General features: G+C 38.8%; 1 protein-coding gene across 8 annotated transcripts in view; it reads right to left on the bottom strand.

Annotated features, from left to right (window-relative positions):
* Positions 1-18,212, bottom strand: part of RAB28 (RAB28, member RAS oncogene family) — a 69,295-nt gene extending 51,083 nt beyond the window's left edge. For all 8 annotated transcript variants that reach the window (XR_007889351.1, XR_007889352.1, XM_051617874.1 and 5 more), the window contains exons 1-3: positions 17,961-18,212; positions 10,541-10,637; positions 5,260-5,348 (exon numbers count right to left, since the gene is read on the bottom strand). Coding sequence is in view for 6 of the 8 variants with exons in the window: in XM_051617874.1 (XP_051473834.1) it covers positions 5,260-5,348; positions 10,541-10,637; positions 17,961-18,038 (264 nt within the window). In the remaining 2 variants the exon portion in view is untranslated. The remainder of the gene's footprint in view (positions 1-5,259; positions 5,349-10,540; positions 10,638-17,960) is intronic.
* Positions 18,213-18,254: the final 42 nt, after the last annotated feature.

The raw sequence follows: 18,254 nt of genomic DNA, 5'->3' as shown, positions 1-18,254 counted from the left end.
TAATCTGGACATCCATAAATCGATGGGTCCGGATGGAATGCACCCAAGGGTGCTGAGGGAGCTGGCGGAGGTCATTGCTAGGCCACTCTTCATCATCTTCGGTAAGTCATGGGTAACAGGAGAGGTGCCTGAGGACTGGAGGATAGCAAATGTCACACCAGTCTACAAGAAGGGCAAGAAGGAGGACCTGGGTAACTATAGACCGGTCAGCCTCACCTCCATCCCTGGAAAGGTGATGGAACAACTTGTTCTTGTCACTATCTCCAGGCATATCAAGGAGATGGGGGTCATCAGGAGCAGTCAGCATGGTTTTATCAAGGGTAAATCATGTTTGACTAACCTCATAGCCTTCTATGAGGAAATTACTAGGTGGATAGATGATGGTAGAGCGGTAGATGTGGTATACCTTGATTTCAGTAAAGCATTTGACACCGTCTCTCACAGCATCCTTGTAGATAAGTTGATCAGGTATGGGTTTGGTGATCAGGTAGTGAGATGGATCAAGAACTGGTTGAAAGGAAGGAGTCAGAGAGTTGTAGTCAATGGGGCAGAATCTGGTTGGAGGTGTGTGACCAGTGGAGTCCCTCAGGGATCGGTACTGGGACCGGTGTCGTTCAACATCTTCATCAACGACCTGGATGAGGGTATAGAATGTACCCTCAGCAAGTTTGCTGATGACACCAAGCTGGGAGGAGTGGCTGACACACCAGAAGGCTGTGCTGCCATTCAGAGGGACTTAGACAGGCTGGAGAGTTGGGCGGGGAGAAACATGATGAAGTTCAACAAGGGCAAGTGTAGAGTTCTGCATTTGGGGAAGAAAAACACAATGCACCAGTACAGGTTGGGGGCTGACCTGCTGGAGAGCAGTGTAGGAGAAAGGGACCTGGGAATCCTGGTAGACAGAAGGATGACCATGAGCCAGCAATGTGCCCTTGTGGCCAAGAAGGCCAACGGCATCCTGGGGTGCATTAGAAAGGGTGTGGTTAGTAGGTCAAGAGAGGTTCTCCTACCTCTTTATTCTGCATTGGTGAGGCCGCATCTGGAGTATTGTGTCCAGTTCTGGGCCCCTCAGTTCAAGAAGGACAGGGATCTGCTTGAGAGAGTCCAGCGCAGAGCTACAAAGATGATTAAGGGAGTAGAACATCTCCCTTATGAGGAGAGGCTGAGGGAGCTGGGTCTCTTTACCTTGGAGAAAAGGAGACTGAGGGGTGACCTCATCAATGTTTACAAATATGTAAAGGGTGAGTGTCAGGGAGATGGAGTTAGGCTTTTCTCAGTGATGACCAGTGATAGGACAAGGGGTAATGGGTGGAAATTGGAGCATAGGAGGTTCAAGGTGAATATGCGAAAAAATTTTTTTACTGTGAGAGTGACAGAGCACTGGAACAGGCTGCCCAGGGAGGTTGTGGAGTCTCCTTCACTGGAGACATTCAAAACCCACCTGGATGCGTTCTTGTGTGATGTGCTCTAGGTGACCCTGCTCTAGCAGGGGGGGTTGGACTAGATGATCTTTCGAGGTCCCTTCCAACCCCAAAGATTCTATGATTCTATGACTTCAGTCAAAAAACAGACACCTTAACAGTAACTTAACCAAAAGATCTCTCCTAGAAAATTGCTTCAGGTCTCATTCAAAAAGGAAATATCTAGTGACAGGGTTTTCAGCAAAGTACAGATGGATGTCCCACTTACTCCCTCGGTATCCTGATCAAATTTCAACCAAAATCAAGGGAACTGTAGACTTGCTCCTAATATAAACTTTTAGGTTGCTATAGATTCTCAAAACTTCCAGCTGGTCTTAGTATTTTCCAAGTAGGTCTGTCTATCATACAGTTAGATTTCTGAGCAGAAAACCAGGAATTCAGCCACCTGTTTTCTGAATCTCACAATGGTCAACCAGAGGAAGTTTACACAAGGCTATGGGTATCGACAAATACTGTAGGCATGCTGCAAGATATTCTACACGCGTACTTTAAATCTGAATTTAGATTTGGAAAACACATACAGATGAATGCAATTTCTGCCACCAGTCAAGATCATCTACTCTATGTGTAAGTGTACAGCTTGTGTACTTTACAAACAAGATGTTCAAAATCCCAGTTGCACCACACATACAAAGTGCAACATACCTTAAGTACACATGCTTATTTTTCCAGCAACCTTTGCTAGAATTGTTCCAATATTTTAAAGGCTTCCTTGTCCCAGTGAACCCCAAACTGAACATGGTACTCCAAATGTAGCCTCAAGAACATCAGAGAGGGTGATAGTCACTTTTCTTGATGTACCTACTTCATTCTTACTAATGCAGTCCAGACTTCAGTTAGCTTTCATTGTTGCAAATATGCACTGCTGACTCCCATTCAACTGTGTTTGTTTGTTTGTTTTTTCCAGTAGGACCTTCACCCTCTTTTCTCCAAAGCCATTTTGCAGAATGACCGAGGCTGGAAGGGACCTCCAGCGGTTGTTTGGTCCAACAAACCTGTTCAAGCAGTGTCACCTACAGCCAGCTGCCCAGGACCACATCAAGATGGCTTTTGAATATCTCTGAGAACGGAGACTCCACAAACTCTCTGGACAACTTGTGCCAGTGCTGGATCACCCTCACAGAGAAAAAGTGTTTCCTGATGTGCAGAAAGAGCCTCCTGTGTTTCAGCTTTTGCCCGTTGTCTCTTGTACTGTTACTGGGCACCAGTGAAAAGAGCCTGGCCCTATCTTCTTTACATCAACCCTTCAAATATTTATATACACTGATAAAATCCCCCTGAGTCTTTTTTTTTTCCAGGTTGAGCGGTGCCAACTCTCTCATAGAGAGATTTGCCTATCCTCATAGAAGAGATGCTCCAGTCCATTAATCAGCTTTATGGCCTTCACTGGACACTCTCCAGTTGATTCCTTAACAATCAATTCCCACCCTGCATAAGGTCCTTCTGTCCCAGGTGCAGGACTTTGCATTTGTCTTCAGTGAACTTCACAAGAATTTTGCTCATCCTTATTTCTCTCAGAAGCACCCCCATCCTCCAGTAGATTGACCATTCCTTCACAATTTGATGTCATTTGCAAACTTAAAATGTTTTGTTCCACTGATTAATAACAGACATGACCCCAGGACCAACCCCTAAGGAATATGAGAACTTCCCAGAGAAAATGTGAATGTCTCAGCTCTGGAAGTATACAAGGCCAGGTTGGGCAGGACTTTGAGCAACATGGTCCAGTGGCAGTTGCTCCTGCCCAGGCAGAGGGTTTGGAACTAGATGATCTTTAAGGTCCCTTCACCCAAACCACTCTGTGATTCGATTCTATAACTTATAACCAGGCACCAGCAAGAGACTGAGCTATGGACCATCTCCCTTTAACTCCAACTGCCCATTTGCTTTTTCTGTCACCTTATGGTTCACCCATCAAGTCTGTAACTCTACACTTTGTCTGTAACAATATTATAGGAAGTTATCTCAAAGGCCCAACTGAAGACAAGGTAAATGACATCCACCGCTCTCCTCTCCACAGAGCCTATCCTCTAACCACAGAAGACAATCAAGTTGGTTGAGCACAATTTACCCTTGTTAATTCCATGTTTGCTCTTCTCAATTACTTTCTTGCTGCTTTTCTGTGCATTCATGAGAATTTTTATAAGTACTTAAAAAGGATTTTTCTTTCCAAATATTCTTATTTGTTCTACTTTATCTTTCCTCTTATTCTACAAAGCTACAAATGATTTAACATGAAATAAGCTTCTGCCTAGAAATACAATGAAAGCAGTGCCTTTCCAAATCATTCATGGTGTTTCAAACACAGATGAAAATAAAGATCGATTTATCCTTCTTTAACAGGTGCTGTTACAAAGCTAATAGAAAAGTGTGTTACAAGTCAGCTTTGATAAGAAGAAGCCTATTACAGACATTAGCACCACATGCCAACAATGGTACAGAGAACACCCATTAGCTCATCAAAAAAATTAAGAGTTACAATGAGGGCTGAGGAGGATTAAACGGGAAGAGACTGGACGTAGGGTTTTTTGTTAATGTGCACAGAAAGACTAAAACTTGAACTTTTTTAACTTGAGCGTACTGCTATCCACTTTTTCACTTCTTTGGGACACTTTTTGACTTGCTCTTGCTGATAAGAAACTCCTACGTTTATAACCAAATTCAACACAGAAAAAAACAGTTAACAACCTTTTATTTCCTTCATTGAGTTTACTTTGAGCATATGGCAACAATTTGTGATTAATCACATTCCCTCTATCATGGAAGTCACTTTCTCCTGTTGTTCAGCAGATCTTCCAGCAAAAAAAATTTAATTAAAAAATAATACTATAAAATACATGCAACAACTAATAACATTTTTATATTTTTGAAAGTTGCAAAAGGTTAGATTGACAAATTTGTCTTTATCTTATTAACTAATAAACCCTAATCTCTTTATTAGCCATTACTGTGCTGCACTTAATTAATACTAAAGTTTCTGCCCAATAGAAGTTTTAGGATTCCATTTTTACATTGATTAAAGTACTGATGGAAAAATAGGTGCATTTGTTTTCTTTTGAGATAAATAAAACATTGCATAATAAAATGTTATGCCTATTTTCTTATTACAAACTCCATATTAAAAAGCAGAATACATTTTAGGATTACTCACGTTAAAGAAGTTTGGCATATAGTACACCCTGCTAAATCATCTCATAACTCAAGATACTGTTAAAATATTTAGCTCTTACTTAATCCTACCATTCGCTCTAAGTTGCATAGTTAACCTCAAGATAAAATTAATTTTTGTTGGATAAGAGTTCTGCAAAAATATTTAGCTACCTAGTTGCCTTCTTTTGTTTGCCCTCTTATAACCCCAGTTGCATGCATGAGTTTAATGGTACAGGATTGCTCTTAATTTCCTCCTTCGACTTTTTTCCCCAGGAGGCATCTGTTCTAAAAGCAGCCACTATATCTACCATGTGGATATCCACATAGCTTTTACATTTACTATGATTGCTTTTCTTAACTCAAGATACAAAGCCTGGAAACATACATATGTTCTTGAGAATTACTCAGATCTACAAATGCACACCCTTGCTTTATTTTTTAAGTCAGCTCGAAAAAATTAACTACAAACCAAACTTAAGACTTGCATATTAATATCAATTAAGCTGAGAGCCAACACCTTCCAGATATACAAAATAACAATTTGTAAGATATATGCAATTTTAAGAGCGAAGTTTCAGTGAATTTTATGTAATTACTACTGATAAAATTATCATAATTTATACTGTACCTGAGCTCCATAAATATATTTATCCAGCATTTTGCCTCCTATTGTTTGCCCCCCTACATCCCACACTTGAAGAGTAACATTCAAATTTCCTGAAAAAGAAAATTATACAGATATTGTATATCCTGGAAAACTTCAATACAAATAAAATTACAGATATATTAGCACAGCAGTTAATACAGTTCTAGCATACCAACAGCAATAGCTTTTTACAAGTATACAATAAATAGTGACTAAACTTCAACAGAAAGATGGCTTTATCATTTGGAAAAAAGTCACTTGTGTCCAGGTAAGTCAACAAGATGCAGTAAAGCTATGGTTAGTTATTAACATATTTAATATGAACAGAAAAGAAATGGAACTGCAGAAAGTATAACATTCCTGACTAAAAATAATATAACATACTTCACTGAAGAAACACATAAAACTTTACAGAGAAAGTTCTATAGCACAGTACTTGTAACTGAAAAGTAACACAATTAATTTCAACTTAACCACACTACTTCATGCTCTATGTCCCTTCTCCTCTGCTCCCTCCAAATTTTCTTTACAAATCTAGAAGCAAGGAGATCTGCACAGTAACTGCATTTTGGTAGTGATGCCCTTAGTACTATAAAGAATTATAAAGTTGATGGATTAAAAAATGGAAATGCTGACACACATCTAAGTTGCGAATGCAAGCTATGATTATTTCCTCCACCCACTATCCAAAAGCAGACAACTAAATTGGACACGATTTACATAATTTTATCTTTGAAGAATCTACACCAATAACAGATCTTCCTTTCTATCCTAAACAGCCTTTAATCTATGCTGAAACTGTTAAGAGATTTTTGAAAGCCAAGTAACAAAAAAATCTGTGTAAAAACAGAGTATTTGATATCCTACAAGTCATACATAACTGAGAAACCCACAGACTAAACATACACACAGCAATGTATGTCACCACATGCATACAAACATATTAATGTATCATTTGGGTCACTTTGCATGGTAAGAACCATTTTCAAAACTGTTTTGATTACTTGAAAGCACCAAACTCTAATACAATAAATAAAACATGAATATTTTTCTAACCTACATGCAACTTACATGACAATAACAACTCTACATACCCACAAATAGTCATAACTGCTTATTAATTTTACTCCTAGATTTAAAAAAAAAAATTGCAACAAATTCCACAACAATTGACAGTCAAGTAAAAAAGTACACAATATTTTTGGCTGCTAAGATACACTCTTAAATCAACTATTTTATGCTATTTACAATCTTATTTTACACAATGTGATCTATTCAGTTATCAGATATAACACACTCAAACTAGTAATGCAAGTGAGTGCGCTCCATGGAATCATATCCCAACACTCAGTGAATATAAACAGCAAATTAGAACTATATAGCTGAATACGTGTCACTTGTGGTACTAAATATACCACATCGTATTTTTATGATGTATCTTGCTTTAATCTGGTTAAATGCACAGATTCCCAAAGTGCTGCTCTGGTCTCAAACATACAGAGATGAATGTGAGACAAACTATTCATAGCACTTTCAAGCTACGCAGATTTTTATCTAATACTAAGATTAAGAATTTCAACATGAAGCTTAGTAAATACATCATAAACACTCCAGTTCAATAAAGGCAACTTTTCATATGATAAAAAGTTTATCTGCTTTCACAGTGCACATACTATGTATTAATGAATTATTTTTGGAGCTTAGAACATAAGTGACTGCAAACAATGCAGGAAAATCTTCCATAAAGCATCTGGCTTGGATAAACTAGTGAATCCATAATCTGAAATGACTATGCATCCCCAGTAGGTATATAAAACAAACAAGCTCAAAAGCTCATGATGTTGCAGTGCTCTAGCCTTCCCCTGGTTGTATGCATTCTACTGGAAATTTACCATGTCTTTCATGCCAGCTATTTGAAAAAAAAAAACAACACAACTTTCTAAATATTATCACTTTCAAACCTTAGAATTTTCAGATGCTTAATACTGTGTTCAAATGCTTTAAAAAGTTTCTAAGTTCATTTTTCCTAGGAGTAGGAATCATGCACAACACACGAGGCTTGGTATCTGAATGACTGAAATTATCTGAGAAACTTTAATGCAGGAAGCTTAAATGGTCTAACAGTGACTGTTCAACTTAAAATCTATTATGATTTACTCTCCTCCACTAACAAAAGAAAAAAGAAACTTGGGAAAAAAGGCTGGAATGCTCATTTAAGATGAAGCGATTCCTAATTAAGACTTCAATAACTACTGAAATTCATGCAGACCAGTGCAAAATGCCTCATTTTCGCTTTGTTTTCAATTAGGTCATGTAATATTTGCTTTGTGATCAGATTTATTTTGTGGGAGAAAGAAGAATGTTAGAATTATTCTGACAGAAGAAAAAACTCCTGACAATTTGCCTAGCAAATTCTTAAAATTATGAGCTGTGATAGTAGCACATGAAGTTTTCTGCAGAGAGTTTGAAATCTTCTATATTTTTCATAGATTTAAGAGGCACATACAAACTGGAGAAAGATAACAAAATAAAAAGAAGCCACAAATAATAAGGCAGTTCTTAGAAACAAGGTTAATATATGAATAAAAATAACTGAAGGACCCCACAAAAATAGTATGCAATACACAGAACTGTTTTACTCTGTAGAAAACACAAGTGTGGAGTTAAAAAAAACTGAGCTAACACAGTGCAAGTATCTAGATTGCTTCTGGTATAAACTGAAGCCACTGGGCTGATTCAGTAGTGATCCTGCAGAAGCACACTTGGTGCATTGGTTAACCTTAAAGTGCTTCAACCAAGACGGAATTAAACACACGAGTCTGCCACTTTTTGCACTGATGACTTAAAAAAAAAAAATCCTTTTAACAGAAGAATCCTGTTTACTGGACTGCACCCACAAACCCTTCTAAAAGTATTCACCTATGTCTCTTAAGAATCTCTATCAGCAGACCCTCTGGCTAACAGATACACTATTTAAGCATCAGCGTCCACACCGTGGTTGCATTCAGACTATACAAGATACTGCATCAATAAATACACTAAAATTGCTTTGCATTTGAAAAAACATTTCTAACAAACTGCATTAAGAGAATTTCGAGTACTGGAAGTCATATCATTCAAAATCAATCAAAGGATTTACTATTTGTATTAAACCACATTGTTTTACCATATAAAAGATTTACTTCTTTCATGGCAAAACTGCATTAGTTACTAAAACTAGACAGAAAAACGCCTTTTATTTTAAAGAAGCCAAAACCCCCAGTAAAACAGCAGTTTAGTTTACAAGCTAAAATGCATTTCTAATGTGACCTAATGTAAAGTTCTGTGCAATTCTAGAAATCAGTAATTTTAACTTCTGAAATCTTTGCTTACATTTTAAGAAGGAAAACAGTCAAATACTGAACTATAGTTATTCATCAATCCTCCGACTAAATATGAGAAATTGAGGCTTTTTTCCTAAGCATATACACTTTATCATTTCTGTGCAGCAGTAAGAATTAACCTTTCAAGTTAACACAGCAGCTCTGCAAACCCAGAACTAATCAAGAAATTAGAAAAAATCCACTTATTTAAATAATGCCTCCCATTCTAGTATTTAGAAATTTTACCTCCATCCCTGTTCTTCTTCCTTCCCTCTCCCACCCCATGACCAGTTCACCTTACCCACAAAACATATAAATCCATATAGCACATATATATGCATAGGCAAAAACAGAATGACAAATTACAGAGAAATGCTTCTTCCTGAATATGAATATATTCCACAAATGTTACTATTCTGTTAGTGATAAATGAGGAAATTAGATACACAGACTTTGCTTCTGGTTTGGTGCTATTTTCATCTACATTCTGATTTTATTACAAAATAAACTAGAAGTAAAACATGAATGAATCAATAGTTGATAATTTTCCAACTTTTCCACTCAACAAGGATATTTAGAACCACAGTCATGTACTAATACCTTCTGCATGCTTAACAGCTGGAAAAAAAACTTGCAAAATACAAGTTCTCAGCATGCACACTGCATGATTTGTGTACACATTCCACTTGCAAGCATTGCTGTAAAATATTATGCACACTGGTATTTTTAGAGGCATGAGCAGGACAATAAAAAAATTATTCTCTTGATTTTATGGAGAAATAAGCACTAACATTTGGTACTTTATCACTCACCAGACACTAAAATAAAGTACAGCAAAATGGTCAAACAGACTGAATGCAGGAATAGTCTTAAAAGATTACTCTGTTTCACTTAAGAAAATACAGAAACATATTAAAGAAATTATTTGCAATATAATTTTAACAAAATAAGTTCGAGAACTGTACATACTCTCTTATAACTTCAGATTATAGCCAAAATGCTTAACTTCTGTGTTTGCTTCCCTCCCTCTTTGTAACAAGGAAAAAAGACAGAACGACAGAATTTGCAAAAACTTTGCCAAATCTCACTACAATTTTTAATAATTACACTCTTTTTTTCTAACTTCCTCTGATTTCTGAAACCAGATGAAAATGCATTTAATTAAATATTTTCATACTTGGAAATGGAACAACCACAAATCAATGAAAATATTTATTTCAAACCCCCAATGGTTCAGAGACAAACTTCTACCAGCAGCAATTCTTTTTTTCATTATTCTTTTGCATTTTCCATGCAGTGTGCTGCAACTGGCATCTAAATAGCTTCTTTGCCGTCGTGAAGTGAAACATCTTGAATGCTCAAACTGTATTTTTATGAGTGCCGAGGGACCCTAAATTTTAGTGGTCTATTAAATGCCAGCAATTTCATGCTGCCTTGCATAAAACAGCATTCACATATTAGAGCACTGCAATTCCATAGCTGCATTATGCTTCTTTCACACAACTCAAATACAAGTTGTGTATTTCATGTTTTTAAAAAAAGTTTCTTTCAAAACATACGTATGTTTTCAAATAATATATTTAACATTTCATTTCATTGTTGTATGTTACACTACCCACATGGACAGTGAGTACACTCAAGTAGAGATAATCAGAAATCATGAACATTGATAGCATTCCTTTAATTTGAATTCAGTGTTTTACTTAAAGAGCTAAGTTGCAAATGCACAGCCCTTAGTCAACTGGCAAGAACACGGTAACAGAATTTTCTCTGAATAACCTAATTTATTTTGCCATAAAAAGGACTGTACTAAGCTTATTTAGTATACATTACTCTGAAGAATCTGCTTCTGCAAGTTTTACTGCTGCCCAGCCTCTCACTGTTCATTCCAGCTCCCTTACCTGGCAAAAGTATCCTTTTCAAGAAGAAGTCCAGTCCTATGGTTTGTTTGTACTGTTTTCCGAAACTCTCTTGGGCAAAACGTGTGGCTAAGGATGTCTAAAACAGAACAATACCAAATTAAGTTGTCATTTTACACAGCAATGTTAAACCAGAAATATGAAATACAGTTCTGCAATTTTAAATCAAAGCATGCTGACAGTGTTCATGGATCTGGACTGACAAGCATTCCAGACAACTTCAACATAAAACAGGAGGTGGCAAAGGCTACTAATTTATGCAAGAAGCCAGGCACATACTTCCTTTGCATGTCAAAGATTCTGCGATATTCATATTACAAAATATTACACAGATTTGAATGAGGTATCATCAGTACACTTAAATTGACACTAATCTAAGTGACACTAACCATAACTGAAGAGCTTATTATTTTTAAAAATAATTCCTTTCCAAAACAAGGGTCCTTCCCTGATGCAGAAGACCATGTTCCTAGAACAACCTTCTGGCAGGGAACAGAGATCTGCACCATGCAACTCCCAGAGGGGCTCCTAAGTGTGGCAGGATTCCTGCCACTATGTACCAAAGTTTCAGGATCAGGGATTACATGAAGTTCAAGATAGGAAGAGTACTTCCTTGTATACATTACTCATGTTAAGAATGCAGTTTGGCAGAATCAATCATTTAAGCACAACTTTTGAAACTTATTTCTTCAATTGATATTTTGTGGATTTATGAAAGTAGACCAATACACTGGTGACCTAATAAAGAATCAGCTTGTGCTACATACTGCTAAATGTTAACCAACATAAAGCAGTTAACCAACGTAAAGCAGTTAAGCGAGGCATTTATATTATTTCACTACCATTATAAGTTCTCCATGCAAGGTAGAAGTGAAAAGGAAGAAAAGTTCAACTAAAGAGAATACAAAAGTTTGCACTGTGGGAAAAAAATTAAATACTATATTAAAAATTAATGTCACAGATTAAATACATCCTATATTAAATGAGTGGCATACACTTACAAATCTCTTGTTGATATGATGTGAAAATATAAAAACAAAGTAATTGCAGAAAAAAAAGATAAACAGATCTTTACATATAGGACGGGAAGCCAAACAACCTCACAAATCCCTTATACTGTCTGAGAAGACTGAAAATGAGGAAGAAAGAAATGTTTTGGCCAGCTTTCTGTTAATCAAGACCTGAAGAGATGAGTAACACCAATTGTTATTAAAAATTGCTGTTAGAGCACGTTTAGTGAAAAGTACAATAGCAAAATAACACCAATAGTTCTGAAAAATGAAAATAGGCAAGTTCTATTATTAGAACAGTTATAACAAAGATCTAAATTTTGCTATAACATCAAATGTACGCAGGAAGAAAAGGTAACTTAGAAAACATGATCACCAGAGCTTCAACTCTAGAATACATTTTTGCCTATTCATACAACTATTAAATTACCAGTGAAGTAAGTAACAAAGATTTACAGTTTTCTTGTTTCTATATCATATTTATATTCACTTTCTCATATATATATAAAAATTGTATTTTGATATGAGAAGGTATGTTTAGGAAGTAATTTAAAAAAAATCAACTGGAGACTATGGCAACATAGTTTATTCACTGAACTGAAGCCTTGAGAGGTTTAAAAACAAAGAAATGGGGAAAACAAGCAAGTAAACTAGAAATAGCATGAGTATGCTTACATATTTGTATCACTGTGGAAAGGGTGAAGACCACAGACGATGAATCTTGAGAAGATTCTTCTGTCTACAGCTATGTGACAGTAATACTAATAACACGCACCAAAAAAAATTCAGTACAGATTAAGGCTGTTGCACTAAAAAAATCAGTAGAATCAATTATTTTAATCACAATAGTTAGCATGTTGAGTTTACAAAGATGTTAATTTTAATCTGTCATGAACTTACAAAACTTCTCAGGAATACACCATGCAGTCTTCTGAAACTTTCTTTTACAAAAAAGTAACCAGTACCCCGAGTACGGATTAAAATATCATCTGACTACATCATAGTATTCTGTATTCTCTAACACACTAATTTAGATCCCCATTAAATAAGCAACCACCCGCTTGTTTAAAGGACTCAGTAAAGACTAGCTTTATCACTCTGTGACAATCAATATTCCCTGAAGACTTCTAGGGGTGTTAATAAAAATAAACAACATACATTTAATTAACAGCCAACCAATAAGAGCAGTAAACAATCAAAAGCATGACATAGTTCTCCTTAACAGTTTTCTTCTACTGTGCTCTTGAATGCAAAGGAATTTACAGAGTAAAATCATTGACTAACTCCTTTTTACATTTTTTTTCTAATAAATGTTAGAACTCAAGGAAAGTGTTGGATTACCAGACTAGGATCCCCTGTTTATTCACAGAAAACACATTTATCCACAAAATACTAAGAACAACAGTTCAAATTTCTCCACAACAGTCAACAGAAGTTATGTCAATGCATATTCAAGTACCTCAAGTACCAAATACTCCCTTCAATCCTAGAATCGTTTTCTGCCATGCTTGTCATAAAATATTCTGCATGACAGTTCTGCCTGTAAGGACATGCTGAGTCCAATCTATGTAAAAGATAAGTGAAGTTCAGTAGAACTGTAGCTGTCACAATAAATAACTGATAAATTACTCTTTCTTAAAAAATATTATGGTCCATTCATGAAATTTCAGTCATTAATCTAGAGATTAGGAGCTAGTATGATATAAGGAAGGCCCTGTTCCTTCATAGCCCTACTAAGACAACCAGGACACCAACTTTCACAGCAGATTTTCCATTAGACCCAGTCTGGCAAGTTCACATATTTGTCTTAAATACTTAAAAGAAAACATTCATATCATAGAATCATAGAATAGTTTGGGTTGGAAGGGACTTTAAAGATCATCTAGTTCCAGCCCCTCTGCATGGGCAGGCACACGTTCCACTAGACCAGGTTGCTCAAAGCCCTGCCCAACCTGGCCTTGAGAACTTCCAGGGAGGTGGCACCCACAGCATCCCTGGATAACCTATTCCAGTGTCTCACCACTCTCAGAAACGTATGCTATTCTGAAGAGCAATACACTATTGATGGTTGGTGTTACAAATCCCCTCCTTCAGATAAAAAAAAGTATTTGAGTACTAGCATACAGCAATCAAGACAGCAATAACATATAATACAGAAAAATTATGGTATTCTAAGTGCAAAATACAATGGGATATTTGGGAAGGTTCGGAAGCCAACAAATATGCAAATCAACCTCAAAACCTCAAAGGTGAGGCAAGACTTGCTCTATTTTTTTTGCTTCTATTTTTCAATGTCAGTAACTCACCGTATAAACTGCTAACAAGCTGTTCCTAAGCACCTACACAGTGAGTATACAGAAAAAAAAGCAAACAATATTTATGAAATAGTAGTAGACAAGTCAAACAGAACAAGCAATAATAGCCAGCTCTGAATGACAGTGACTACTTACCAAGACAACATGGAAACTCAGAGAAAACCCTGCCTATGATACTTCTTTGAGTCAAACCGTATCGAAGAACTTTCAGAAAGCGATGCCATGGTACTATAGCTGTAAGAAAAACTAAAATCAAAATTCAATGGGATGCAAACATACAGTTCTGAAGCCACAAATTTCCATTCATGTACCAACTTTACCAGCCAACTGAGAATCCACTTTCTAAAAAGCAACATATATCTATCCCTTTCCTCACTCACTTCTAGAACATCAATGCTGTTCTCCAAGCACAGCAACACTGTCTCCTCAGTCATGTCTACCCCTACCAGCAAGGATTTTGAGACAGATAAAATTAAGAGACCCACCAGGCTAAATAACAAAATGCTTTAATTAGCATAAAACCACGTAACTGTCCAACACAGAGAATGTGTCACTGAGATCAGTCTAACTTTAGGGAGGTGAAGTATTTTGTAAATAAAGGAAGTAGTTCTGTCATCTGAAGATGGTGTCCTTCCACCCCACTCCTAATCACTGATGAAACTTTGTTCCCTGCAAACAGAAAAAAATTATCAAGACTTTTGGACATGAGACATGTGTCTATGAAGCTAGACCAGTCTGCGCAGGACACCTGATGAAGTTTTCCATCTGCCAGACTGAACAGTGACAACAATGTTTTTGTCAACGCTGTTGAAGTTTTTGAGCCCATGTGTAACAGCAAGATCCAGAATTGGCAAAATGCTTAAAAATCTGGCATCCTAAAAAATCCTAAAGCAAGCAGGACACCACTCTGTATCCCAGTCTATATTCTGGCTCCTGCAAGTTCCCACACCAGGTTGAACATCCACTCTTCAGTTTTTAACAACCATTGTTAAGAGAAGGAAAAGGTAGCATGTTTCTGATACCATCCTTGAGCCCCCAGCTGCAACAGACAGCAGAAAGAACCGTGCTTGCTTTGCGCCCACCACACCGCTATTTTTCAGGACCTTCCTTCCCATGAATAGCTCCAAGATTGTTTCCAGGGGCCCAAAACCTTTTTCACCAGCAGCAAATCAGAATTAGTTCTATCTCAAATCAGCAACATTATATACTCCAATGTTAAGCCAATTTGTGCATAGCGTAAGTAGAAATACCTGGATCACAATGTTGGTTTTTTTCAACTCATACAGTTATTGCTAGCTTATTTTAATGGAAAATCATTTTGGCTTGGGAAAAAGTGAGTTAATTTTAAACCTAGATGCATGAGGCTGTGTTCCTCCTGTAATTCAAATCAAAGAGCCAACTGCTATTAATAATTGCTGTTTCTTTTCATGTCATGTTGTCCCCACTTCCGATTTCTTTTCAGATTGTTTTCCTAGTTTGTGTAGTTCATTAAAGTAATTCTCTGTTATTATCTTCATACTAATAATCTTGTCTTCCTGAATTTTTCAACAATTTATCTTTCTTTATCATCTCTATTTTATTCTAATACTTCTTCAGAGTCTACTCAGGCTTACTCCTCTCGTTCCTTCCTACCTTTTTACTCCACAAAACAAATGAATAGAAGTACAACATCCCTCCCTGGCCTCATGGATAGAGCAATTCCAAGCTACTGGAAACACATACATTACCCTCAGCTTGAACTGACATTAATTTGTTCTTAAAATGCTACCAACCCTTGCACAAAACCTGAATCACATTGCTTCTAAACAAGGGGTGAGGAAAAATAAAAGTTTTCACCTTTAGCCAGCTGATTCACAAAGACTTTTTTTTTTTTTTCCCCCTTGGAGAACTGATGACCAGACAGCCCCAGATAGCAAAGAGGAAGGATTTTTTAATTTTTTTTTTGGCAAAGGGAGAAGCAGTGGAGAGAACTCAAATGCAAGTATCTCACACTAAACACAAAATGCAGTATTTCAAAAATATATTCCATTATTTCCTACACTCCTTCTGTCCAATGATCCCAGTGACAGAGGAAGAGAAAATCCAACCTCTTGCACAGTAAATGAGAGGCTAAGTATTCATGTGCATAAAGACCAGCTGTGAACCAGATGTGAGAGGAAGGCTATTTAGAGTTGAAAACATGTAGACATACACGTTTCAACAAGTAAGCGGAACGAGTAGCAAACAAAAGAGAGGAACCTCAACGATTTAGTCTTCTGAGGTGCTTGAAATAGCACTAGGTACATTTTATCCTTCCATTCCATGACCAAATCACTAGTTTATTTTTACAAGATTTTACAATAAATCTATTCTTGCAAGTGTTTGCTGCTAGGCCATCAGGATGGCTGGAAGAAGTCTCTATTACAGCATCATCTAGGGGGGATAGGAGGAAAAGCAGCCCATCATAGCATAGCTGCTGCTCATGCAAAATAAACCACACTTGAAGCACAGGATTCCTAGAGCCAGCAGGAGATTCAGTGAGTGGCAGCTCCCATGTGAGAGGTAGGAAAACCAGCAGGAATATACATCAAAACTCAAGAATGCTTGAAAATCCATGTTTGGCAAGAGGTCTTGCCACAAGGTGCTGAACAGCAGTAGTGAAAGGATTCCTCAGTTTGAATGGAAAACTCCTGGGGAAAGCTACCAGAGAAACAGCACTTCAGCTGTCAATCCTGTGCATTTATTATGCTCTCATCACATAGTCGCTTGGAATTGCCCATCTACTGAATCAGATGAATACAATACTACTTGAGACTGAGTTTTGAATCACTGGAGACAAAATATGTTTTGTTTCTTCACAGAGCTTTGCATAAGTCAGTAAAATCATGTATGTACTTTCACTAAGAGCTTAGGTTTTTAATGGCAGGCAGCTCATTTAAACCACCTCCAACAATATTTCTACTTCTTATCTGAACTGTGAGGCAGGCAGATATTCTGCCTCCCCCTGTTTTCAAGTTAATGATAGAGGAAAAACTGTACTCTTCAAATATGCCATAAAATTACTGTTTTAGCATGGATCTCAGATAAGGATTCAGGCTACATATTGCAACAGATGTTCACATGTGTAAGTTAAAATCAGTGACTATTGCCATGCGTAAGAAAGCATCTTTTGCCTTCTTTGGTCTGAATAATTCAAAGTTTCTCTTTTAAAAAGACAAGCATAGCTTGCCTATAAACAAACCGTTTGAAAAATTGCAGTTAATTACGTTGATTACAGAAAGAAAATAAAAACCACGTAAAAAGTCACGAACAAAATCTAAATGGACCCAGAAGCCTGTTTCCAAACTCTGAAATAGATGCAAACGGCTCAGGTGCTTACCAGCTCCGAAGCCGAAATTAAGCGACCCTGTAGCCCCCCCCTCACCAGAGCTCCCCGCTCGTCGTTTAGGCGGGAAGCGGGAACGCACGTGCTCGGCCGGACCCCCGCCCCAGGCACTGCCCGCCCCGAGAACACCTCGGGGCTGTCCCGACAGCTCCGCAGAACAACACCCGGCCCCGGGGTGCGGGCAGCGGCGCACGGGGGTACGTGGGAAACGCCACACCAGGCATCGCCCCAGGAATTCCGATACCAGCCGCTCCTTTTATTGAGGCTCAGGAGCAGCGGACTGAAGCCGTGCGCGCCCGTTGGCCGACCCAGTCTCCTCGGGTGCCGCAAGAGAGCGGAAACCACGTCAGGTTTCCCTGCCGAGCACGACGAAGACATAAGCGGCCGCGGAACGAAGCTCCCCGGGGAAGCGCCCACCTCTGCCTGCCGGCGGGGACCGGCGGCCGCCCGTCCCGCCTCTGCAGGGCCCGCGCCCCACATACGCGGGGGAGGCTGCGGAGAGGGAGCAGTGCCGGGCGGGGGCTCCGAGGGGGCAGCCAGCCAGCCTCACGCCGCCGGGTATCGCGACTACGGTACCGCGACAGCCTGGAAGCCTCCACGGGCTGCTCCCTCCTCAGCAGGAGGACTGAGGGGGAGGGCCACGCAGGAGGCTCGGGGTGCCGCGGAGACGGAGAGGAGCGGGGCGCTGCCCTGCCGGCGGGGCCAGCACTGACCTTGCCAGTGGTGCCGTCCCCCAGCACCACTAGCTTGAGCTGGCGGTCCGGACTGTCCTCCTCCTCCGAGTCCGACATGGTCCCTACGCCCCCGGCGGGGAAGGAAAAGAGGCGGGGGGGGGGGGCGGGGGGGCGTGGAGCCGGGAGGGACGGGGTGCAGGAGCGAGGAGGGGAAGGAGCGAGCGCCGCGCTCACGGAGCCGGCAGCGGTGCCGACACCGGAGCCGCCATCTTCCCTCAGCGCGCCCGCTGTCGCTATGGCCCGCGCGGGACGAAACCAACGGGAGAGAGGAGC

This window comes from Apus apus, chromosome 4, assembly GCF_020740795.1.
Source record: "Apus apus isolate bApuApu2 chromosome 4, bApuApu2.pri.cur, whole genome shotgun sequence".
Taxonomy (NCBI): Eukaryota; Metazoa; Chordata; class Aves; order Apodiformes; family Apodidae; genus Apus; species Apus apus.
This window is presented reverse-complemented; position numbering and strand designations above follow the sequence as displayed.